Source organism: Perognathus longimembris, chromosome 5 (assembly GCF_023159225.1).
Source record: "Perognathus longimembris pacificus isolate PPM17 chromosome 5, ASM2315922v1, whole genome shotgun sequence".
NCBI lineage: Eukaryota > Metazoa > Chordata > Mammalia > Rodentia > Heteromyidae > Perognathus > Perognathus longimembris.
The window spans coordinates 12,380,451-12,404,712 of record NC_063165.1 but is presented as its reverse complement, the minus strand read 5'-3'; the positions used below and the strand labels follow the sequence as shown (position 1 = coordinate 12,404,712).

General features: G+C 39.6%; 3 protein-coding genes across 11 annotated transcripts in view; 2 read left to right on the top strand and 1 right to left on the bottom strand.

Moving 5' to 3' along the window:
* Jam2 (junctional adhesion molecule 2) overlaps positions 1-385 on the top strand; it is a 46,170-nt gene extending 45,785 nt beyond the window's left edge. For both annotated transcript variants that reach the window (XM_048346384.1, XM_048346383.1), the window contains one exon: positions 22-385. Coding sequence is in view for 1 of the 2 variants with exons in the window: in XM_048346383.1 (XP_048202340.1) it covers positions 22-54 (33 nt within the window). In the remaining variant the exon portion in view is untranslated. The remainder of the gene's footprint in view (positions 1-21) is intronic.
* Positions 386-5,743: 5,358 nt separating this feature from the next.
* On the bottom strand, positions 5,744-12,613 carry Atp5pf (ATP synthase peripheral stalk subunit F6). Of its 3 annotated transcripts, none has more exons than XM_048346379.1 (4): positions 12,555-12,613; positions 9,590-9,762; positions 6,559-6,683; positions 5,744-5,919 (listed from the first exon to the last, which is right to left on the bottom strand). In XM_048346379.1, exons 2-4 carry the CDS (start codon positions 9,751-9,753, stop codon positions 5,882-5,884), a joined length of 327 nt encoding a protein of 108 aa, XP_048202336.1. In that variant the 5' UTR covers positions 9,754-9,762; positions 12,555-12,613; the 3' UTR covers positions 5,744-5,881. The 3 variants fall into 3 exon arrangements, with proteins under 3 accessions (XP_048202336.1, XP_048202337.1, XP_048202339.1); XM_048346380.1 differs by having other exon boundaries at positions 9,590-9,760; positions 12,531-12,593; XM_048346382.1 differs by having other exon boundaries at positions 9,590-9,760; positions 12,551-12,571.
* A 67-nt stretch (positions 12,614-12,680) lies between these two features.
* Positions 12,681-24,262, top strand: part of Gabpa (GA binding protein transcription factor subunit alpha) — a 32,301-nt gene continuing 20,719 nt past the window's right edge. The window contains exons 1-4 of one of the 6 annotated variants that reach the window (XM_048346374.1): positions 12,681-12,732; positions 18,914-19,016; positions 21,491-21,635; positions 23,608-23,692. In XM_048346374.1, coding sequence (XP_048202331.1) covers positions 18,940-19,016; positions 21,491-21,635; positions 23,608-23,692 — 307 coding nt within the window. In that variant the 5' untranslated portion in view covers positions 12,681-12,732; positions 18,914-18,939. Of the gene's footprint in view, positions 13,261-13,807; positions 13,943-17,519; positions 17,628-18,913; positions 19,017-21,490; positions 21,636-23,607; positions 23,693-24,262 lie in introns of those variants that run through there. The other 5 variants (XM_048346377.1, XM_048346373.1, XM_048346378.1 and 2 more) reach the window with 5 other exon arrangements.

Here is a 24,262-nt window from a genome sequence, read left to right as displayed (position 1 = left end):
GTTTTTCCTTTCCTTTCCTAGGATTTCAAACACACAAAATCCTTCATAATTTAAAAGAATTCTAATTTTGAGACACATCAAAACCACAGTTGTTACCCACATTATTAAAATATTGTAAGCCTCTGCTCTGACTTACCTTGCAAAGAGGTGGGCTAGGAAATGAACTTGGAGCCTCCTTACAACTTTGATAACCTCTAGCTCACCTGAAATTGATATTTTGCGAAAGAAACATCCGTCATTGTCTAAAATACAACCTGGCTTCCTTTGTCGGATTGAACTAGAGACTCAAAATACTGTGTTATACTCTGCATTTTGTGAAATTCTAACAAATGTTTTAACTTCTGAAGAAAGTTACTATAATAAATCATATTGACTGTGAAGCTAATCCAGAGTACAAATAAAACTGCACACATTGTCTGATTTTTAGGGTGTTCAAAAATACTCTGTGACAGATGTAAAAGAAATATCTGGTCTTGTTTCTACTAGAATCCTCTTTTGTCCCCAAATATAATCCTTATTCCACTGTTCATTTATCACTAATAAATCCATTCAAGGCAGGCTGGGGCACTGGGTCTTATAACCAGGGATGTGCACTTTGTGTTTACTCTCCTGAGAATCAAACATGAAGAGAAATAGCTAATGGCCGGAACTCACCTGGTGTGTCACTGATGATGTAAGTCTCAGTCAAACCCAAACCCAAATGGCCTCATCAGCTACTGCTATTGCTGCTATTTCTATTCTCTGAGATGCCTTTGAAAAGGTGCAGATACCTGAGTATTAGAGCTTGACACTAGAGCCTGCCTGACTTAGCAGATACCTTTCCCTGCCTGGGTGGTGGTTTCACATCTGTGCAATGAAATTCTCCTCTCCTGGGTCAGGCTCCTCACCGTTGCCAGTCCTGATTATAACAAACCAGGAACGTGCAACTACATGTTGCTACAAAGAAGGAATATAAGAAACTATGGGTGAAATAAAAAATGGTCTGGTCTTCCATATAAAAGAATTAGCCTGTGTTAAAAAGTACCATCTTTTAGAACCGATTATTTGATACTTATTAAAGATGAAATATAGGCTTCTCATGTTCTTCTGGACAACTCTGGATAAAGGCCTTACTTGCCAGGGGCTCACACCCCTAATCCTAACTATTCAGGAGGCTGAGATCTCTGAGGATCAAGGTTCAAAGCCCAGGGAAGTCCATGAGATTCTTACTTCTAATCAACCACCCACAAGATGGAAGTAGAGCTGTGATTCAACTGGAAGAGCACTCACTAGTCTTGAGTAAAAGTCCAGGGACAGTACCCAGACCCCAAGTTCAAGCCCAGGACTGGTTACCACCACCCCCCTTTAAAAATAAACAGCCACACTACCTCACTACCTTTGAAAACTCTGAACATGGATGAGTTGTTTTCAAACGAATCTTACTCAGTAGCCAACACCAATCTCAACAATTTCCTGAGCAAACAGTTGGCACACTGAGTGTCTAGCCACTGGGGAGATGTCTATTATCAGCTTGCTCCCCTTTGCCTCATCTATGGCATCAGATTTATCTCACCTCTCATTCCAGCCAGCTAGCAAATTATCATTCCATTAGAGAGGGGTCAGCAAGCTTTTCTTTTGGCGATTCTGGGTTTGAACTCAAAGCTTGTGCACTTGCTAGCCATGTACTCTACCACTTGAAGCACATGCAAACTTTTTTTTTTTTTTTAACTATTTGGAGGGAAATTTCTGCTTTTGACCGGGGCTAGCCTGGGATGGAAATCCTATTACCTAGAGCTTCCCATAGAGCTTGAAACACAGGCACATACCATCGTGGTTCAGATGCTAACTTTTTGCCTAGTTGGTCTCAAACCATGATCCCCACAATTGCTGTCTCCTGAGTAACTGGGATTAGATATTAGCTGCCACACCTATCAACCAATCTTTTCTATAAAGGGCAAGATATTTTAATTCACATGGATTCTGATGCAGCTGCTCAACTCAGTCATTGTCCCATAAAGGCAGCAGTGGACAGAAAGAAACAGTGGAAGAAGCAAAGAATGTGTCGGTATTCCAGTTCTCCTGGAAAAGGAGAACCCTCACACATGGTTTTCTACCTACTGTCGAAGAAATCAGGCTACATGTTGCCTGTGCCTTGACAGAAAGATGTGCTTTGGTTTAAGGAATGCTTCATCTCACATTGTGAAGTGCTAAGGGGATTTATGACCATCAAAGATGCATCTTTAGAAACACCATCACTGGCTTAGCCACTTCAGTGTAAAGGACACAAATTCACAGTGAGATGAAGATTATGTAGTGCCTTAACTTCACTGATAGAACACTTTCTTTTAAGCCATCAGACTACAGAATTCATTTTATTCAGTGTAAACACTTAACACTGCCTTTGTCCCAAATCTGTATTATACATTATCTTGAAATATTGTATGCAAACTAAGCGAAGACCATCGTGTAAAGAACGCTTTTGTCTCCACCAAGGATGTACCACACACAGTAATTTTCTGATTAAAATTTTCTGTATGGATAACTTGTGTCTAGACTTTTCATTTGTTCTTGATTTTTAAGCTTGAGAGACTTGTACATTAACAATTGGGTAAAAATTCCACTAGTTCTCAGAGCAGTTTGGTTTTATTTGCCTGAAGTAAAATTGTGTTTGTACAAGATCAGGCCTCTGGAATCCTTAACTGCAATTTTTCTTTTTTTCCTCCAGCTCAGGCTGGCCTTTAAGTCATTATCCTTCCTGCCTCAGTCTCCCCAGTGTTGGAATAACATGCATGCCCCATCATGCCTGTTTTTTGTGTTTTTTTTTTAATACAGAGGTTTTAATATTGTTGCTGTTGTATCAAGATTTATTTTTAGTTGAGGGATTTAGTCTAACTAAATCTGGAATGATTGATTTTTTTCAATACAACTTTACAAAGAACTTCCTTCATCGTACAGATGGATTTGTTTGATTAAAGTCAGTATTAATAAAAATAGCCAAACTTTTTAGTCCCATTTAATAGTGCAGGGGAAGAGTCACCCACCTATTGTCCAGTAAAACCCAGGAAACTACACCCTCTACCATCTGCAGCTACAAGGTTAGTTCTTTAGCAGTTTAAGATTAGAATCTCATCATCTCTAAGTTTGGATGTCTGCCAACTTCTCAATTGCTGACCAAAATAAATGGTTCTGAAAATAAAAAGGATTTTTTTTTTTTTAAAGACAATGTGTCAGGATGCAGCCTAGGCTGGCATGGAACTCATGATCCTTCTGCCTCTGCCTTCCAGGATTACAGGGGCGACCACTGAGCTCGACAGAGAAACCACTGAACACTTTATACATGTCAACTTGAGGTGGTAGTGGATTGAGGTGAAGATGTATATAACTTTACTCTTAGCTGGGTGCTGGTGGCTCACCCCTATAATCCTAGTTACTCAGGAGGCTGAGATCTGAGGATTGTGGTTCAAAGCCAATCATGGCAGGGAAGTCTATGAGACTCCTATCTCCAACTAAACACCAGAAAACTGGAGGTAGCACCGAGGCTCAAAGTGGTAGTGTGGTAGCCTTGAGCAAGAGAGCTCAGGGACAACACCCAGGCACCAAATGCAAGCCCCACAACTAACAAAAACAACAGTTATTCTCAAAAAAGAAGAAAAAAAGAAACATTTTATAGACCATGAAACACAAGACTCACAGGTTTGTGAAGTTAGTAGCTCTGTGGACCCAGGTCCAGCTGATCCAGCTTGTTTTACAGACCTTCCAGACTTTTTTCTTTCCCCCTTCTACATTCAAAATTCCTTTCAAATTCTCCTGTTCTCACAGTTTTCCTTTGGTCTCAGTCATCTCTGGCCCATCCATTTGTCCCTAGTCTCCAAGCCTTAATACTTGCATCTTTCCTTTTTCTCCTAACCTATTTAAATGCCATGGTGGGACATTTCATTTTCACCCACTCTCCATACACTGGCCACATACCCAACTCTCTTTTAAACATTTATTCTATCTGGAATGATAATTCTTGTAATTTTAAGATTTAGTTATATTTTTTTTTCCAGTAGGATCTTGCTTTTTTGTCTTTAACTGGCCTAAACCATGATACTTCTATTTACATTTCTCAAGCAGGTGAGATGACAAGCCATGTATCTGTGCCCAGATATTTTAAGTTCAGTAATAGTGTCTTATAAACATTTTGCCTGGGCTGGCTTTGGACTGCAATATGCCCTACCTCAGACTCCTGAGAAGCAGCATTACAAGTGTGAACTATTGCATCCAGCAAATATCCCATTTTCGAAAGAACACCTGTTCACTGTTCAAGAACAGGCGGTGCTACTCTGAAATTAATCCAGATCAATACTCCCCTGTGCCCTTTATCCTACTGCATATAAACTTAAATATATTTATGTATGGATTAGGAATGGGAAGGAATGAGAGGAGAGGTGGAGAAGGAAGAGAGAGAGAGAAGAGAATGAATTTGTCCAAATTATATAATAGAGTTTTGTCAGTGTTATGAACAGTACTATCCTCTAAGGTAACTAAAGGTTACTCATATGCACTGACATCCCACATTGTCAAATGTAAAACAGCATGGCTGGTTTTTGTTAAAAATGTTTTTTAGCTAATTATTGTGAGAGACATGTAGATACAGAAATTCTGATGCCTCCTGATATACCAAATGCCCAGGAAATACCTGCTGGATCTTTCATAGCTTGGATAAAAGAATGCCATATAAACTTTTCTTTTTTCTCAGACAGGGTGTGCTACGTAGCAAGATTAATAGGCTGACCTGAAAATAGTTATACAGTCTAGCTTGACCTGGAGCTCACAATCCTCCTGCCTCAGTTTCAAGAATGCTGGGATTACAGGTGTATGCCACCACTCTAGGTACAACTTGTCAGTTGAGGGGCTTCAACTCAGGGCCTGGGTGCTGTCCCTGAGCCTCTTTGTGCTAAAAGCTAGCACTCTACCACTTGAGCGACAGCACCACTTCGGGTTTTTGAACTGTTAACAGTTGAGTTGAGTCTCATGGAAACTTTTCTGCTGGGGCTGCCTTCAAACCATGATCCTCATATCACAGCCTCCTGAGTAGCTAGGATTATAGGAGTGAACCACGGGTGCACAGCTTTGATTGACTAAAGTTCTTTTAGAGAACTCTATGCTCACTCTGACCCTACTTCTTCCTCTTCAGTCTACACGGAACAGTAATAGGCTGTGATCTGCAAGTGAAGACAAAGGACCCAGGCTTACAGAGGAGAAAATAAAACACTACTAAAAATGATGCTGGGCTGGGAATGTCGCTCAGTAGTAGAGTGCTTGCCTAGTAAGCATAAAGCCCTAGGTTTGATTCTTCAGTACCACATAAACAGAAAACGCTGGAAGTGGTGCTGTGGCTCAAGTGGTAGAGTGCTAGCCTTGAGCAAAGGAAGCTCAGGGACAGTGTCCAGGCCCTGAGTTCAAGCCCCAGGAATGGCAAAAGAAATAAACAATAAAAACAAATAAATAAAATAAAAATGATGCTGAGTTTTCTAAGAAAGGCATAACAAAGGATTTATAAATCATTTCTTTATATTCTGGGAGAAAATCTAACATGTTGTCATAGCATTATCTTTGAGGGCACGTCTGCAAGGCTAAAAGGATCCCCCAGCATTTTGAGAAGTGGCTGACAGGACTAGGGGTAAGCTGTATCCAATTTATCCACATGGCCTTTTGCATTATACCCAAATGAAAGAATTTTAAAACAACTCTAGACAACAGGATTTACTACAGTTCAGCATACGGGCAATATTACCAATTTATTTGTAATCAGAATTTAAAGAGCATTTGACAGTTATGAAGTGTATGTTTATTATATTTCTAAGTACTTGTACAACAAGTCCATGACAAATTACCAGATTAATTTCATGTTATTTCTTCAGGATGGGGGTTTATCAATGACTTCAAATTTGGGATCTGAGAAGAAGAAAAAAAAAAGAAGTTTAAGGTTAACCATACTTCAACAAATGGATTTGCTAGAATGCTTACAAATTTTAATTCATCAATCTTGATATTTCAGTGAACACGTTTTAAAAATTCTATACAGAAACACAAAAATTGCTATTTAATCCAGTTTCCACGAGCTAGGTTCTTTATTAATTGGTGCTAAGTATACTATGCCACTTAACTTACAAGTACCTTATGGAGAAAGATAATCTAATTTGCCCCCAAATCAGATGAAGAAATAGGTACCAGTGAACTGCCCAAGATCACATAGTTAGTGACTCCTGTCAGGATTTGAGATCAAGCAGTTAGAATTCAGATTCCCATCATTTAATATGTATGTTATATGGTCTCCTATGCTAATGGCAATCATTTGTCTGAGAGCTCCCCATGTACATGTCACAGTCCTAGTAAATTCACATTTAACTGTCATTTAATTGTCTGAACAATCAAAAAAATTATTAAGGACTAGGGTTTGGCTCAGTGGTAAGATGCCTAGCACTCTTGAGGCCCTAGGTTTCATCTCTAGCAACATCACACCATACACAAAAAAATGAACATTCTCCATTTAAAATAATACCCTATAAAACAAACCTGTGATTAGAGACTTACCTTCAAATTTGAAGGTAGGGAATGTCGTCATGTCTCCTTTCCCATACATTTGTTGAAGTTTAAAGATCTCTCTCTCCAGGTCTTGCTGATACTCTGCGCCAGTATCAACAGGTCCTTGAGATGACCTATTGTGTAAATGAGCAAATAAAAACTAATGTTATACATTACTTTCAAAAACCAAAATCATTCTTCACTATCAAGTTCCACTAGATTTTTTAAAATACTCATGTTGAAAAAAGTAGACTTTGATAAAACGAGAACAAATATTTGCACTAGAACTTCAAGCCACACTATATTAGCATGTGGTTTCATACCAAGGGGTTAATTTCAAGGAACTCTCTAATATTGGACTTTTTAGTGTCAAAGATGAGTTACTTTGGAATGTCAACTATGCCATTTAGCAAATGCATAAAACATGGCATGGCAAGAATCACTCTTAAACTTTAATTTCTATATCTAAAAGCAAAGGTTCTATCATGCAGAAATCTTAAAAGAATTAAAGACAATTCAGTTAGGACTCATTGAGTACTATCCATTGTTATCACCTAATTTAGGTCAACCATCGCTAAATGACTCTTAAAAAATATTAGGGTGGGAGTTGAGAACTAAGTGACATAGCAGCGCTTGCTCAGCACATGTTATGTTCTGGGTTCTATCCCCAACAGCAAATTATTATTATTATTATTTTTTTTATTTTTATTTTTTGGCCAGTCCTGGGGCTTGGACTCAGGGCCTGAGCACTGTCCCTGGCTTCTTTTTGCTCAAGGCTAGCACTCTGCCACTTGAGCCACAGTGCCACTTCTGGCCGTTTTCTGTATATGTGGTGCTGGGGAATTGAACCCAGAGTCTCATGTATACGAGGCAGGCACTCTTGCCACTAGGCCATATCCCCAGCCCCTAGCAAATTATTTTTTAAATACAAAAATAAAAATCTTTGTATTTCAAAGTCTCTAGAATAGGGACCTATCAAAAGAATTATTTCAAGCCCTTAGCCATTTTGTAATGCATAAGTAAACCTGATGTTTACATATGTTTAAGAGAGTTAAATTATTATGTTTCAAACACGTGGATTAACACAGTCAATGTGTATGCAGAGTGCTCATGTGTTTGACACAGGGGTTAACAGGAAGCTACTTAAGTTAAGGAAAGACGCTTTGGCTGAGCTTTTAAGAGAAAACTTCAGATTCCTTAGATTCAAGGTTTACCTAAGCACTGAATTCTTACTGGCCAAGCTTTTTAAGACTAGTTAAAGTACAAACAGCCTCAACACTGCGATGTTATAAGATCTGTGTGCAGAGGACAAATTTCCTAAAAAGTTGTATACACATGCTTACTAAAGAGGATGCTTTCCAAAACTCTAATCTCTCAGTCTTGGTTTTCTTATATAAAATTCTCTTATACTTATTCTCTTCACTATTTCTCCTCATAGGTAATAACACCAGTAAGTTATCAAGTCTCAATGTTACTTTTTGCGGGGAGGTAGTGGAGTACTGAGGTTTGAACTCAGAATGTTTTGCTTTCTAGACAAATACTCTACCACTTGAGTGATACCCTGAGCCCTTCACCTTTAGTTCCTTCCTCAGCTAGGGTCTAATGCTTCCTACCTATGCCTTCCATGTAACTGGGCTTACAGATCTGCACCACAACACCCACCTTGTCACAATGGGTTCTTTCTAATATTTTGCTTGGGCTTTCCTCAACCTTCAAACCTATCTTTATCTCCTGGGTAGCTGAGACTGTAGATATGAGTCACTGCACTTAGCTTCTTTAAAAAAAAAATGCTTCTTCTGTCTCTTTACCAAGTCACTGAGGCCAGTTCTCTGTCTCAACACTATCACTTTTATATTCCTATTTCTACAGAGGTTATCAATAAGGAATGTTTTGATTATTACATTTTCCCACTGTTTCTTTATTTTCTTCCTTCCAGTACTCCCATAATACTGATTTGAACTACTTTCCCCACCTGAGTAGTATGCTTTAAAAACCTTCAATTTCCTATAAAACTCTATCACACAGTATCTTCATTCCTACAATGAAGACGAATTTGTCCAAACCATTCACTTGACTCCTTCTATGCCCGCTACTCCAGGGAAACAAGTCTATGTTGTGCTTTCTAGCTTTCACACTGTTCTTCCATCCTAAAACACAAACCTCCTATGCAAATCCACATGGTCTTAACCTACCTTTCAAGCTATAAGAAAATAAGCAGTGAGTAAATTAATTTTTTTTTTACACAGCAAAGATGACCTACTGCTGTTCATAAAATTCTTGAGACAAAAGATTTCAAATAATGTTTTCAAAGCCACAGTGAAACATTAATCTCTACCAAGATGCCTTCCAAAATGCCTACAGCTAGAAAGTAGTTAGGAATTCTCCAAACACTGAACTTGTCACTTAGTACCTACTATCACTTACCTTAAACTGTATTGATATATGTTTTACCTCTATCAAATTTTCATAATATGCAAGTCATAAAAGTATGTCCATCATAAAGAATAGTCTAGTGCTTTGTACACAGTAGACAACTAAACAAAAGAGAATGGAAGTAAATGTATACCACTTTTTCTAAGACTTGGGGTTTGCACTTGATGATGGACAATAGTTGCCCACCTTCCAAGGATAGGGTTTTGTAAGCCTGTCTTCGCTGGTGCCACTTCACAGTCATTTGTCCTTCAATATTCCCAGAGTAAGTAGGAAAAGGCTTTTAAAAAGAAAGTAAAAATTGCTGTCTTTATGTACTTACCCCAAGTGAAGTCACCAAAAGGGCACAAAATGGAGAGTACTCTAATGTTTTCTCACAATTAATTTTACAAACTTAGGCTAACTTATAGCTGCTAAATGATGCTGAGTCTACATATCAGGTTATGACTTGGTTCATAATGACATTATAGTAGGATAAATTTTAAATAACAATAGATTTAATGGAACTTCTTCCTTGCAGCCTGAAAAGAAGATAAAGTTTGGGACTAGTACCCTGAAATTTACATGTGCCTAACATTTATATTTGCACTGTAGTTGATTATTTACTTACTGTCGCTTTGCTTTGTACTCTCTGATCTTGTCCACAAAGAGTTTCTGTATAGGATCAAGTTCCTTATTAAATGCCACGGCTGTCACACCAATGTTCCTCCGCAAATGAACAGAGACTGCTGACCGAAGGACAGAGGAGAATCTGAAGAGCCTCTGAAGAATCATGGTGGTTCTAAGGTACCGAGAAGAGCATGGAAACATTAGTGTACTTTCTCTAAAATATCTCTATGTATATCATGGCAGAAATCTAACTCCACTAACTGCTACGGAACTAAATCCTACCAAATTTTACTCTATATGTAATCATAGTCTCCATTTCATTCCTCATTACAAGTTGTTTGCTTCTTACCCAAAGGCCCTAGGGACTTAGGAGCAATTAGGAATGACTCAAGCCTGGGAATCCACTAGGGTCAGAGCCAAAAGGAAGCACACAGTCGAAAATTTTCTCTCCTATGAATTTAATCTTGGACCAGAGAAAATGGTACAGACAGGTCATCAGAACACTGCCCACTGCCGGCAGGAAAAGATTTATTTTTTCATAAATTAGGGTGCCAGGCTTCTCTGACCCTTCAAAAGGTTAAAATGGAGCTGGGGCAAAGAGAGGAGATAGTTCTTTCAGCCAAGATGAGGCTGGAAGTTTCCATTTTATAGGCCTATAAGGGAGAAACGCTTTGCCTGTTACAACTGTGGTATTCTAGCCATTCAAGAACACTGTCATAACCAAATCAACAACCCAAAAAATACCAACAACAACAAAAGAAAATAGTAACCACACCAAGTGAGGTCTGCAATAACAGAGAAGATTAAACAATATATTCTAATCAGTGACGTAGAATTTGTTTAGAAAGTGAAAGTGCATGTTTTGGGGTTTTTTTTTCCGTATTTTTTTTCTTTATTGTCAAAGTGAAGAACAGAGAGGTTACAGTTTCATATGTAAGGCAGTGTGTACATTTCTTGTTCAACTTTTACCTCCCTCACCCCCCCTTCCCCTCTACCCCTCAGGAATTGTACAGTTGGTTTACATCAAATGGTTTTGTAAGGAAAGTCTGAGTTTTAAAAATAATTTGGTGAAATATTTTTTCCAGCTAAAACCACTTAATAGAGGACAATTCCCTTAGAGACCTAAATTTAGTGACTTGAAGATAAAATGAAAAATATTTCAAATTGCAATAAATACAAGTAAATAGACTTCTGGATGAAAAAGAATAAAGAAGTCATAAGTACTTAGAAGAAAATTTCCCTAATTAATTCCCTAATTTCCCTACTTAAGTTTATAAATCCACAGGATTTACCAAGCCCTAAAGTGGAATGGCAATAGAAGATGCACAGCTGGATATACAGCCTAGCAACATTTCTGACCCTTACGATAAAGAAAAAACTTGACATATTAATATGCTCTCCATGTCCATCCCTGGAGTATCTAATCACTACCACCACCATCACCATCTCCACAATCACTGACAACAGACTACTAAGTTTCAATAGATAGGAGCAGTGGGAGAATGCAACTCTGCTCATTTACAGTACTAAGAGAAATTGTGAACAATGTTTTAGAAACTTTTATAGCAATCCAACAAAGCAATTTATGTCTTGAATAATACGAAGCTAATATGTATTTTCTGGCCCTTCTTTGTTTTTTAATATCATTTTTGACTCCATACTTCCTTGAAGGTATTTGCAAGTGGTGGAGGAGTGGTCCTTTCCACCCAGAGTTTGAGAGGTCATTAGGAGGGAGAAATCTTTCAGGACACTTTGGTTAGTGTCTGCACACAGTTTGTTCTGAAAGTTAATTGGCCTGAGGCCAGAGATGCCACTAAATATCTTATAGGATGTTAATCAAAAGTGAGCAACTCCCCATAACAGTACAAATATCAACAGTGCCAATGTTGACAAACCCTGGAAGAGCATGCAAACATTACCAAAACAGATCATGTAAACAAGGTATAAGTACTGACCAGGATGAAAACAAAGCATTGCTAGGTCACTCTTAAACAGAACCAGAACAAAAAAATCTTGGGAAATGACTACAAGCAAACAGAAAATAACCTTCTAAGATCCCCTCTATTATCATTTCCATATGAAACCGAAGCAGAGATTAAATACCCGGTCCAAGAGTTCAACACAAATATATACACACCATATACATACATAGATGTACACATATACATACTTTAAGTTCTAAAAAAAACTGTCTACGCTGTTTCTCTGTGTGAATCACTGTCATGCAGAAGGCACATGTCAGTATACAAGTAGTTGTAAAAAATACCATTGATGATAAAAATCCCTCACTCTAACGTGAGCCCAGGTCCGGGGATTTGACACAAAAAGACGGGTTAATTATTAAGAGAAGGATGCAGTCCGACAGAGGTCCTGTCCTCAGGGACAGAGTTTTCCTATTTATAGTAATGAATGGCTAGCCAAGGGTCAGGCCGTTGGCTGTCGCTTCAGCACATAATCCTAAAGTCAACTCACAAAGATGCCTAACAAAGTTTTTGGGGCATGGGATGCCAACTTTTAGGACTACTACGGCCTTCTTTCTGTCTTAAAAGAGTGCATGCACCACCTGCCCCAAACGTCGTTCACGAGGTTCTCTCGTTTGCCCAGGGTGGGCAGGGGAGGGCGCAAACCCTTTCCTACGCGCTTGACCTTGAGCTGCCCGCGCCTGACCGCTGGCCCAGGCCCCCCAGACGCAGGATGCTGCCTTCTGGAGGCCGGTGTCCCCCTGGGTGGGCCCTCGCAGAGTTACAAGCGACCCCCATTTACTGGGAACCAGGCCGACTTCAAGGCCGGGAAGCACGGAGGTCATCTGTAAGCTCGGCCCAAGGCCGTGAAGGTGCCAGGGACGCAGGGCTGCCCGCATCTCCTCCCAGTAGGGTAGGGGTGAGAGGACGCCCAGCTCTTACGAAGAAACCCAGATTCGTGTCCCCAGAGGCCCGGCTGACCTAACAACCCTGCCGGTCACCTCGCGCACTCAGTCCCGAGCCGCCGGAGTCACCGCCGCCACCGCCGCCCTACTTCCGGCCCTGGCCCCGCCCACACACGGCTACCCGCCAGCGCAGTGCATTGTGGGTCTCCATTTCCAGCGTTCCACGCTCACCGGACAGGAAGCGCCGCCGATCACAGTCTGTGATCGGACCGCTCTAGATGAGACAGAAACCCGACGGGAGGAGGAAGTGGTGGGTAAGTGCTTCCGGGTCTTCTTGCGTAGACTCCGCCATCTTCCCTTCTATTGATTTGACCCGCTTATTTTGTTTTGTTTTATTTTTCCTCTTGACAACATTGCTTTGTACGCCGTGCGCTATACGTAGCCTCCCTCCCCCCCTCTGGTTCAAACTCTGGTCTGAACAAGTCAGCATCCCGTTTCTCGGGATCGTGTAAATTGTGACGGGGAAGGGAGAGGAAAAGAAAGGGAATTGGCGTGTTGAGCCTCGTGGGCCGCCGTTGTCTCGGGCGTTCGTTTCACACTGCCTGTAGGGAGTTGTAGTCCTGGACCGGGGGTGCCTGGGAGGCGGGAGAGGGGCCGGGGTTTCTCGGAGCCTGATCCACGCGGGCCGGGTCCGGGGGCCTCCCGCTTGGAGTCGTGGGAACTGCAGGTCTCACCCGGAGAGACGCCGCACGCGGAGCCCGCGCCGCTGCCGTTGCCAGCCGGCTACCGGGCCGATTCCAGAGTGGGTGAGTGAGGGCGCGGGCGCGGCGGGGCGCGGAGCGCGGGCCCGCGCGGGCCGGCCTGGTTCCGGCCTGGTTCCGGCCTCGTTCCGGGGCCCGTCCCCCACGGCAGCCCCCCCGCGGCCGCCTCTGTGTTTTGTTTCCGCTGGTCCCCGACGCTGCGACTCCCATTTCCGTTCGTGGAGACTTGAGGGAGCCGGGTGGGGAGGGGCAGGAGAGGCTGCGGGGAGCGGAGGGAAAGGGCGGGGGGCGAGCGGCGCGGGGCCCGAGGACGGCACGCCGCTGCGGTGGGGGCTGCGCTCGCAGCCGGGCGCCGCTGCTCCGTTCCCGGTGCGCGCCCGGCCCTTCCCTCCGCTCGTTCTGCCCTGCCCGAGTTCTCCCTCGGCTCCCCCATTCTCCCCCCCCCCCCCCCGGCACCTCTGTCCCTGCCCGGCCCTCCCCCGGCTCCTCTGTCCCTGCCCGGTCCTCCCTCGGCTCCTCTGCTCCGGCCCGACCCACCCCTCCGCTCCCCCGGTGCCCTGCGCGGCCTCGCCTCGCCCGACGCCCCCAGGTCTTCTGGGGATGATGCAGATGCAGAACCACTTAGTTGGGAGGCACTGTGCAATCCACTCACCTCAAATCCACTTATGCCAGAAGTGTCTCACAGTTGGCACTAAAGCCAGTTACTAATCTGTGTGATGTTCATCTGGTGTGGTTTACTTTTTTTTTTTTCCCTTAATCAAACCATGGAAATGAAGGCTTTACGTAACTTGCTAGAGATCTTGTGTGTTTGTCTATATGTGTGTGCAACTAACTGTGTACGTGTTTAGTTTCATTAAGCATAAAGAGGACAGGGCCCAATATTGTATTGCAAGATGATCATTGTATTGCAAGATGTTCGTAGTAGTTTAGAAATAAAATCAAGCAGTTTTAGCTAGTGGGATGAGCAAAAACTTTAGGGAGTTCACTTAAAAAAATTCCGGGGGCAATATTAGTCGTTGAAGGAGAGCCTTGCATTGGTGGCGAGTTGAGTCACTCTTTCACCCTTTTTGCTTTAAGTTTATTTTTCAGATTGGATCTAGGGCTCCTTGCCTGAAGCGAGCCTTGAGGACTCCAATGTACCTCCTCTCCTCACATAGCTGGCGTTGTAAACACATTCCATCACGCCTAAGTCCCTCCCTCCCTTCCTTAATCAAATACAGTCTTGCTAACTCTTAGACGGGTTAGACTCTAAACTTCAAACGTACATCCTCCCATCTCTTCCACCTGTTTAATTGGGATTAAAAGTGCCTGCCACCTACTTTTAAAGGATTAGCTGCTCTCAGAATTTGATCTAGACTTTCCAACTTATTTTTATGCATATGCTGATGTTGGCAGACTTAAAATTTTACCTGGATGGCTTATAGAAGAGCATATGGATCCGGGCACCAGCGGCTGACACCTGTAATCAGGAGGCTGAGATCTGAGGATTGGGGTTCTAAGCCAGCACAGGATAGTCCTTGAGACTCTTACCTCCAGTTAATCACCAGAAAACCAGAAGTGGCCATGGCTCAAATGTTAGAGCTTCTAGCCTTGAGCCAAAGAGCTCAGGGACAAGGCCCAGGTCCAGAGTTCAAGCCAACAGCCAACCAAAAACAAAAAATAAATGAACATGCCATAGCTGTGAGTTAACGAATGTAACGTGTAGATTTTAAGCTGAAACAAGCCATGAGAATAATTATAGACCATGAACCAAACTAAGACTTCATTTTAGTCTTGGCCCCAACTATGAACTTCAAAACGAGGAAAATTGATTATTTTTTAAATCAGACAATGAACATCCATTTAGATTGAGAAAATATGCAGTTAATCGTGCAAAGACTTCCTGGTTGCACTTCTTACCCTATACTGGGGAAAAAAAGCTCTATAATACTGAATTTCAGTAAAGAAAGACAACCCTCAACTTCATCTGTGATACAAAAAAAAAAACAACTTAAACATATCTGAATTGTAAACACAAAACCAACAGTAGCCTTGTCCAGTATTTTAAATTAAATTTAGACTTAGTTTATGTCTATTTTGTTAAATGTTCTGGAATTTGGATTAACATAGGAGAATTGGGGTTGGTGAAAGTGTATGAAGTTTTTTTATACAGTGTGATGGAGGACCAACTCTGAGTTGGAGAGTTACCAAGTAATGTTAGTTCTGTTTTCTAAATATTAATGTAGAGTCCCTGGGGGATTTGTTTCAGAAAAAGAGCTAAGAACCCTCTTAAGAACCAATAATAAAGATTTGCACAGCTGGGCACTGGTGTTTACATATCACTCTAGCTGTGTGTGAGGCTGACTGTGGAGATCTCAGATCAAGTCAACCTTGAGACATCTCAAGAAAGAGCTAGACATAATGGAGTGTGCCTGTGACTCTAGCTACCCAGAAATAACTAACATAGGTGGGTGGCTCCCAAGGGCTCCATGGCAAAAAGTGAGACTCTATCTCAAAAAGGAGTAAAATCAGGGCTGAAGACATGGATCTTGGGTAAGAGTATCTGTCTAACAAGCTCAAACAAAAGCTGTGGACAATTTCCCAAAACAGTACAGTGCTTCTCAAATTTGTGTTACTGAGAGAAGTGTTGATTCAGAGGTTATGAGTAATATAATTTGTCACCTTTTGGGGAAGGAGTGATTTATGTAACATTTTTGGAAGATCATAGGATTTTTTTTTTTTTGACAACTCCCTTGTATTTAGGGGCTCTCCAAGTGTATCTTTTGATGAGCCATTAGGACATTTTTCAACCTCTGGTCACTGCATATACTTTTCTTTCCAGAATTCTTCATAAAATCCTCATGTTCTAAGGTTTAATGAAAATGCTTATGGAGGTGGGAGTGTACCACTTTATAAGCCCTAAGATGGAAGTACATTAACTAATTTGAGTGCTGTTTAGCCTTATACCTTAGGTGAGATTTATTTACCTGGGGTGACATATGAGGATCTCATGGCCCCAGAGTTCCCTATCAGCCTAGGCACCGTAGTGGGATCTTACCTCACAACAACAATAAACTTATTTTGTGTGAATATTCTTTCCTTGTCTCTAACACGGAAACTGTGTCCTTTCCTATTTCTTCAGTACTACCTTACAATGACTTGGATTGGCTCTAGCTTCTAACTATCACCAGAGATGCTTCTCCAGACTCTTATCAGTTTCTTTGGAATACTTATCTGACAGTGAAAATGTGAGATGATTGAAAGTTTCAGATTCACTGGGTTATCTGCAGAGTCAGTTTGGGATGTCCTTGTTAACTCTTGCTGTTACTCAGCAGTCAAATATTGGCCATATTGCTATCAGGTGGTGTGTTTAACATTGCTTGGGTGAACTCTTCCCACTTATTGTTCATCTTTGTGGAACAATTTTGAGAACAACTTCAATGATGATGAAAGGGATCAGGTTCTTATACTGGGCATTTTAGATTGAGATGCCAACTGTATTCTGCTTAAGTGATTGGAAAACCACCTATTTAGCAATTGCAGATGTTGGGACTTGAGAGTCATTGCTCTTAAATGGAAAGGATGGAAGATGATTGTATTCACTTCCTACTGCTACTCTGACAAAGGAAATGGGTCTCTTAAGCTGAAATTAGGTATTTGCAAGGCCTCATTCTTTTCCTAGCTTATGGACACTGCCTGCATTTTTGGCTTGTGGTTCTTTTCCTCCTTTGCTCAAGAGCAGTCACAGGTGACAGTGAGTCCTCACCAAGTAACTCTGGCTCCCTTTTGTGCTCTCAGTTCTCTTAACTTTTAAGGACTGGTCCCATTGAGCTAAACCAGTATAATCTCTGGAGAGTTTTGTTTCAGTTTTTTGAAATAGTTCCCTACTTTGTACCCTAGACTAAACTCAAAACTCATGACCCTTTTGCCTCTGCTTCCTAACTGCTAGGAGTATAGGCCTGTAGAACCCTGCCTGTATTTTAGGTTCAAGCTGATTAATAACTTCAGTTCCACATGCCATCTTTATTTTCCTTGCTGTATAACTTAATGGATTCATAGATTCTGAGTCATTGCTCCCACCCCAGAGGTCTTTTTCTTGAATTTAAGACCTAGGAAGCCCCTCCTACTTCAAGAAACTAGGGAAAGTTAATAGTATAAACAAATGAAGATCCTTGGGTAATTTTGGTATTTGTACTTCATGAAGATTCCACAGGGCAGGACAGTAAACAATACATTGATAAAAAATAGTATGCTAAAAGACAGGTGCTGTGGAAAAGGTAAAAAAAAAGTAAAGAAATGACACAAGTAGAGATTTATCAGTGTGTCACTGAGAAGATGAGATTCAAGATGACAGGGCAAATTCTAAGCAGACTGAACAGTTGAGAGTAAAGAACACAAAAGCAGGAAAAGGTGGAGGCTGTTACGGGAAAAGGGTGAGTGATCTCATGGAGTCTTTGGACATTGGGAAGTCTTCAGATTTTACTGTGAGAAATACCCATTAGGGAAGTATTCTGATCTAATTTCACTTTCCAAAAGCATCACATTTTGGCTATTGAATTGACTGTAAGCAAGACAGAACTTTTTTTATTTCCTTTTGGCAGTGTGGGATCTGAACTTGGCCTCGTGCTTGCTAGGCAGGTCCTTTACCACCTGTGCCACACCACCAGCCCTCACAAGACCCTTTAATAATGCTGTTGTAGTGTTTCAAGTAAAAGATAGTGACTTTTGCACTAGTGTATTAATTATTAAGCCTGTGTTTAAACAGACAACAACTGGAATATTATTTATTTAGATTGATCCATCTAAAGTGGCAATAAAGAAGATTGTCTTATGTAACGTATTTGAGTGTAGTTCCTGGCACTCAGTGAATAATAGTCAATAATACATAGAAATATTTGAATTTGTTATGTCAGATCTGTAAAAGTACAGATTTTTTTTTTTTGTGCTAGAGTATCAGTCTTGGGGGAGCATTCCTTATAAATCCAAGATGCCTTTCTTAGATATAGGCGTAAACTTTGAAAACTACTGTGAAGCTGCTGTGGGCTGAGGTAATAAGTCTAGAAATAAGCATCTACATGAGGTAGTTTGTAACAGAACGTACAGCATTAATACCTGAAAATGACTATAAAGGAATGTCAAGGTAGATAATGTTATGCATTACTTAATATTTGCTTATTACAGTGTTAAGCAGTAGATCATTTTACATGGAATAACTGAAAACTAAAGTAGTAGCTTATATAAAATGAAACCATATCTGAAAAAAACTTACTGCGAACTTCTGGTATATAATCCTAATTATAGATTGCATACAATACAATTGTATAGATTGTATTGTATACAATTTACAATATACAATCTATATTATGTACAATCTAATTTGCTAACTTTTTTATTTTTTTACTGTTTTGGAATATTGTACTTACATCTGTTGGATATGTAGTTTATAACAAATTGGCACTATGGTTAATTTATATGTTACCATCACTAGAGTATTTTATAGTGACTATTCCTGATGATAGAATGTTTTACCTCTAGGTTATGATTTAGGCTTTGGTCTTAATTGTGCTTTAATATAGTTAATATAACATACACTTGATTTTGAAATAGCTTTGATTACCTTTTGCCTCTTCTGCTTGTTCTCGGCTTTTCTTGGACTTGGTCATATCATTTTTCTTTATGTGGGTAATTTCACAATCTCTTAAAATTTTAACTCTTGTAGAACTGAGTATTTGAAATATTTCAACCATGACTAAAAGAGAAGCAGAGGAGCTGATAGAGATTGAGATTGATGGAACTGAGAAAACAGAATGTACAGAGGAAAGGTTAGTATTCTGCATTTAATGTTTTTTATTGTCAATACGTCTACTTAAAACCTTAACCCATAGTTCATAAGGGTTTTGCTAACTTGCCTCAGCATTTTACAAGGCATCTTATTGCCATTTTTTTTGCCTCTGACTTAATAGATTTGTTGCTGACAGGCATTTTTAAAGTAAAGGTGGCAGTTAGCTTAACTGATCATAACCAAGTAGTTAATTGTAATATTTTCTCTCCTTAGGGCATTATTTGATGCTTTATACTTTTTCTTAGTGCTGGCTACTTTTATTTCAGAAACAGTTTAATTCAGCCTAAACAAATTGAACACATACTTATTTATGAGTAATTGCCATAAACTACTGATTACTAGAATTAAATGAATAAAATGAGATTATTTGAATAAAATAGTGACACCTATCTGTCATCACAACTATGAAAGGAAGATAAAATAAAAATAGGAACATCACAGCCCAGGCATGCACTCCAGGGCAAGGAACAATGCCCTGCCTAACTCAAAAATAAGTTTACTGGTGTAACAGTAGCACCTATAATCCGTATCTCCAATTATCCACCAAAAAGCTAGAAGTAGACAGTCTTGAGCAAAGAAGCTCAAGTACAGCACCGAAGCCCTGACCTAAGTTCAAGCCTCAGGACTGGCATTAAAATAATTATAATAATAACAGCAACAACTAGGGTAAAAAATAACCATAGCTTAGTGATAGCCTAGTAGGTGCAAGGCTCTAGGTTCAAACCCCCAGTACGGGGGTTAAAAGCTTGCAGCAGTTACGAACACAGTTTTATAGTGGTACTTGAATCTTTTAAAAATCATAGCCAGCTATGCTCATAGCTTCAAGATCTGTCCAGAAAAATGGTTCAGTTGCAAAAAGACTTTTTTTAAACCTTAACACATAATAATAGTGAATTATTGTTTTAAAAATGCTATGTTTTAAACTGTTTAAAACATGCTATGTTTTAAACGGTGAGTGGTCCAGTGGTACACATTTGAAATGGTTTAAAAATTTTGTGGTGGGGCTGGGAATATGGCCTAGTGGCAAGAGTGCTTGCCTCGTATACATGAAGCCCTGGGTTCATTTCCCCAGCACCACATATATAGAAAACGTCCAGAAGTGGGGCTGTGGCTCAAGTGGCAGAGTGCTAGCCTTGAGCAAAAAGAAGCCAGGGACAGTGCTCAGGCCCTGAGTCCAAGCCCCAGCACTGGCATAAAAATAAATTAAATAAAATAAAATTAAAAAAAAATTTGTGGTATAATATTCATTAAATATCTCATATATATTCTTTTACTTGAGATTTATGTAAAAATTGAACTTGGAAAAAATTTTAAATACATAATTGCTTTTGATAGTTACAAATGTATTTAAGTCATATTTAAATGTGTTATGAAATCTTCTTTAATTCCACATTCATCAATTCAGCAGTAGTTCTTACTTGGTCTCTGTCTTCCATTCAGCCTTATATAAGTATTTATAGCAGTTAAGTAGAATTTATACCAAAGATTTTAACCCTTTTAAACCCAGAAGATGAAATAATTTTTAAAAGCCCTAAGGAAGTTAAGGAGAAATACTGTTTCTTATTCCAGAAAATATTTGCATGTTTGTATCTTATTTTACGTAGATTATGTTTGTTTTGGGAATAGGGAATGTCAAATAGAGATGACATACATTTTTAGGAGATAGTGCCCTCTCTGGGCAAGAAATTCCTAAAAATAACTTGGATATGTGTCAGTGCAAATATTTTCGCTTACATACTCTCGAGGCAATATTTATATACACATGCATCCATATATATGGATGCATGACATTTTCAAGAGTGCTGTAAGTTTCAAATTTGCTGTGAGTCAGTATTTATTTTGAAACATTAGTTGGTTTATTTATTTTATTTATGTTTCTATTTTTATTTATTTATTTTGCCAGTGCTGGGGCTTGGACTCAGGGCCTGAGCATTGTCCCTGGCTTCGTTTTGCTCAAGGCTAGCACTCTGCCACTTGAGCCGTGCCACTTGTGGCTGTTTTCTGTATACGTCGTGCTGGGGAATTGAACCCAGGGCTTCATGTATGGGAGGCAAGCACTCTTGCCACTAGGCCATATTCCCAGCCCTTGGTTTATTGTTAAAACATTACTCCAGGGGGCTGGGGATATGGCCTAGTGGCAAGAGTGCTTGCCTTGTATACATGAGGCCCTGGGTTCGATTCCTCAGCACCACATATACAGAAAATGGCCAGAAGGGGCGCTGTGGCTCAAGTGGCAGAGTGCTAGCCTTGAGCAAAAAGAAGCCAGGGGCAGTGCTCAGGCCCTGAGTTCACAGCCTAGGACTGGCCAAAAAAAAAAAACAAAAAAACATTACTCCATAGAAATGAGTTCTCAAAGACCAGAAATGTGTTTTGGCATTGTATTTTGTTTTGAGCATAATGTCATTTTAATATCCAAACTAATAATTATTAACTTTTATATTCTTTAACATTTAGCATTGTGGAACAAACCTACACGCCAGCTGAATGTATAAGCCAGGCTATAGACATCAATGAGCCGATAGGTAATTTAAAGAAATTACTAGAACCACGATTGCAGTGTTCTTTGGATGCTCATGAAATTTGTCTTCAAGATATCCAGGTAATTTTTTTACATTTGAATTCTAGCATTTCACTCTGCATAGAAATGTTTTAGCCTCTCATCTCTGTAAATAGATTTGACCAGTATTGTGATTAAACTTAAGCATTTAGAAATAAAAAGGATACTTTTAACCAACTTCCTGTATTTAAAGTTACATTTCAAAGGCTGAATCACATACTCCCTTTCACCAGTATAAAATGAGCACTTTAAGCAAATCAGAAATTAAATATGAGTACTAGGAAGCACATGGACACTGAACTGAAGAAATATATTTCTAATTTATTTAAACATTTTTGTGCATCAGTTTTCTTACCTTTAAAATGACATCACTTAATAAAGTGAGGTTTTTCAATCCCTTTTCTTCGATAGTAAATTTTGAATATGATTTAAATACCAACTGATACTTCTTGGAGTTTATCCAGTGTAGTATTACAATAATACATTATGCTTGAAGCATATTTACTTTTGTTTCATGGTATGCTTTCTAGAATAAAGGGTTTTATGTGTATAAAAATTAGTAGCCTAAATAGGATATAGTTTCTCCATGATCTTTCTACTAGAAATCAGTCTACTAGAGTCGTATAGCTTTTTTTTTTGCCAGTCCTGGGCCTTGGACTCAGGGCCTGAGCACTGTCCCTGGCTTATTTTTGCTCAAGGCTAGCACTCTACCTCTTGAGCCACAGCGCCACTTCTGGCCGTTTTCTATATATGTGGTGCTGGAGAATCAAACCCAGGGCTTCATGTAAATGAGGCAAGCACTCTTGCCACTAGGCCATATTCCCAGCCCCTCGTATAGCTTTTTATATAGGCTTATATAAATGTATTTTTGTTATCTTTTGGAAGCTTGGTTTGCCCAGTTCTCTATTGTCTGTATTTCCTCTGTCCATGTACCTACTGTGCTTGAGTTTTGCCTTTGTGCCAGCTTCTACTACAGTGGTATATTCTGTACCTACAATCTTAATCTTGGGAGCTGTACATGCCATACCTTCTGGTTTCTAACACTACTATCTGTAAATAAGGAGGAAAAACTTGGTCTTATCAGATTTTTTCACAAAATGTCAGGCAGACAACATTAAGGAATAAAATTGCCCTTCTCATGGGTTCCCTAGTTTGTATTATTCCTGTTCAAGTTAGATGTGTAGTCATTTAAGATTCTGTGTTTTATGTGATTTTTTTTCCTCATCAATTTGTCATTGTATGAAATTACTCACTATAAGGTAATGTGAAGGGAAGAAAGCACTAATGTTTAAAGAGTACCATGATTAAACATATAGTAGTAATGTCAAAAAAGCTTTAATTTTATTAATTTTGTGACAAAGATTTAGAACAAATGCTAATCTCCATATATGTCACATTAGTTATAGAGAGAGCTATAACATGAATAGATTAAGATACGTAGTAATAGCTACTAATTAAATATCTTTGTTAATGTATAGCATATACTGTACTATCTACTATAAATACATTCTCAGAGTGAAAAACTGCTTTTTTTAGGATATCAACCAAGATTCATTATCTTTGACAGAAAACTGCTTTTGAAAATAGTTTAGTGGGTTAACTCTCAATCAAAATACTTTTAGTTTTGTTGGGGCTGGGGATATAGCCTAGTGGCAAGAGTGCCTGCCTCGGATACACGAGGCCCTAGGTTCGATTCCCCAGCACCACATATACAGAAAACGGCCAGAAGCAGCGCTGTGGCTCAAGTGGCAGAGTGCTAGCCTTGAGCGGGAAGAAGCCAGGGACAGTGCTCAGGCCCTGAGTCCAAGGCCCAGGACTGGCCAAAAAAAAAAAAATACTTTTAGTTTTGTAAAGAATTAAATCGTAGTACAGTTTAGCTAAGAAACTGTCATAATTTATTTAGTATGGTCAGCAATTAAGTCTTGTTTAGTATATCCATTTATGCTAAATCAGAGACAGAGGACTTAATCTAGAATTTAACTAAAATAATTATACTTGTTTTACTTGTGTTTAGCTGGATCCAGAACGAAGCTTATTTGACCAGGGAGTAAAGACAGATGGAACTGTACAGCTTAGTGTACAGGTAATTTCTTACCAAGGTAAGTTACTTATAGTGACAGTTAATTAAAAGTTTAGTGCATGTTTTCCTGATAGACTAACTTGTTTTTTTAATGTTGTATTTTAGATGGTTATATTAATGATATAATGTGGTGGTATAGCCAGATAATTCATCTTTTGGTTCAGTTGTCTCTGTCAGGGTGAAGTAGATAGTATAACGCATTCCATAAAACTTGGTTAATTGAAGGAATTATAATACACTGTAGAAATCGCAGAATCATAAGATGACAAGAATGTTAGAAAATGCTAGCTCACTTGATCCACACTACAACACTATACCGCCAAGACAGCTGCTGCTCTCCCACTATCTGGACATCTGAAAGCTTCCCCTGGTGCTTTGGGACAGCTGGCAACAGCCATATGCACCAGAACAGTTTAGTTTTTAAAAATGCAGTTTCGACTTAAATATGTGAATGTGTTAAATGCTCAAGGTAATGTTCTACAAACAAAAAGTTTTCTTTGGACTTCACAAATGAAAATTACTTGCTCTGGTCTTTAATTCCCCCAGGCTTAATAATTTCAAATAAGGAAAGAAATATGTTGGTTTCATT

Excerpts from the sequence above, each read along its gene's own strand:
- Atp5pf (XM_048346379.1), bottom strand. The coding sequence starts at position 9,753 with ATGATTCTTCAGAGGCTCTTCAGATTCTCCTCTGTCCTTCGGTCAGCA. Across the intron at positions 6,684-9,589 it reads GAGTACAAAGCAAAGCGACA|GTCATCTCAAGGACCTGTTG; the intron begins GTAAGTAAATAA and ends TTTACACAATAG. Across the intron at positions 5,920-6,558 it reads CCCTACCTTCAAATTTGAAG|ATCCCAAATTTGAAGTCATT; the intron begins GTAAGTCTCTAA and ends TCTTCTTCTCAG.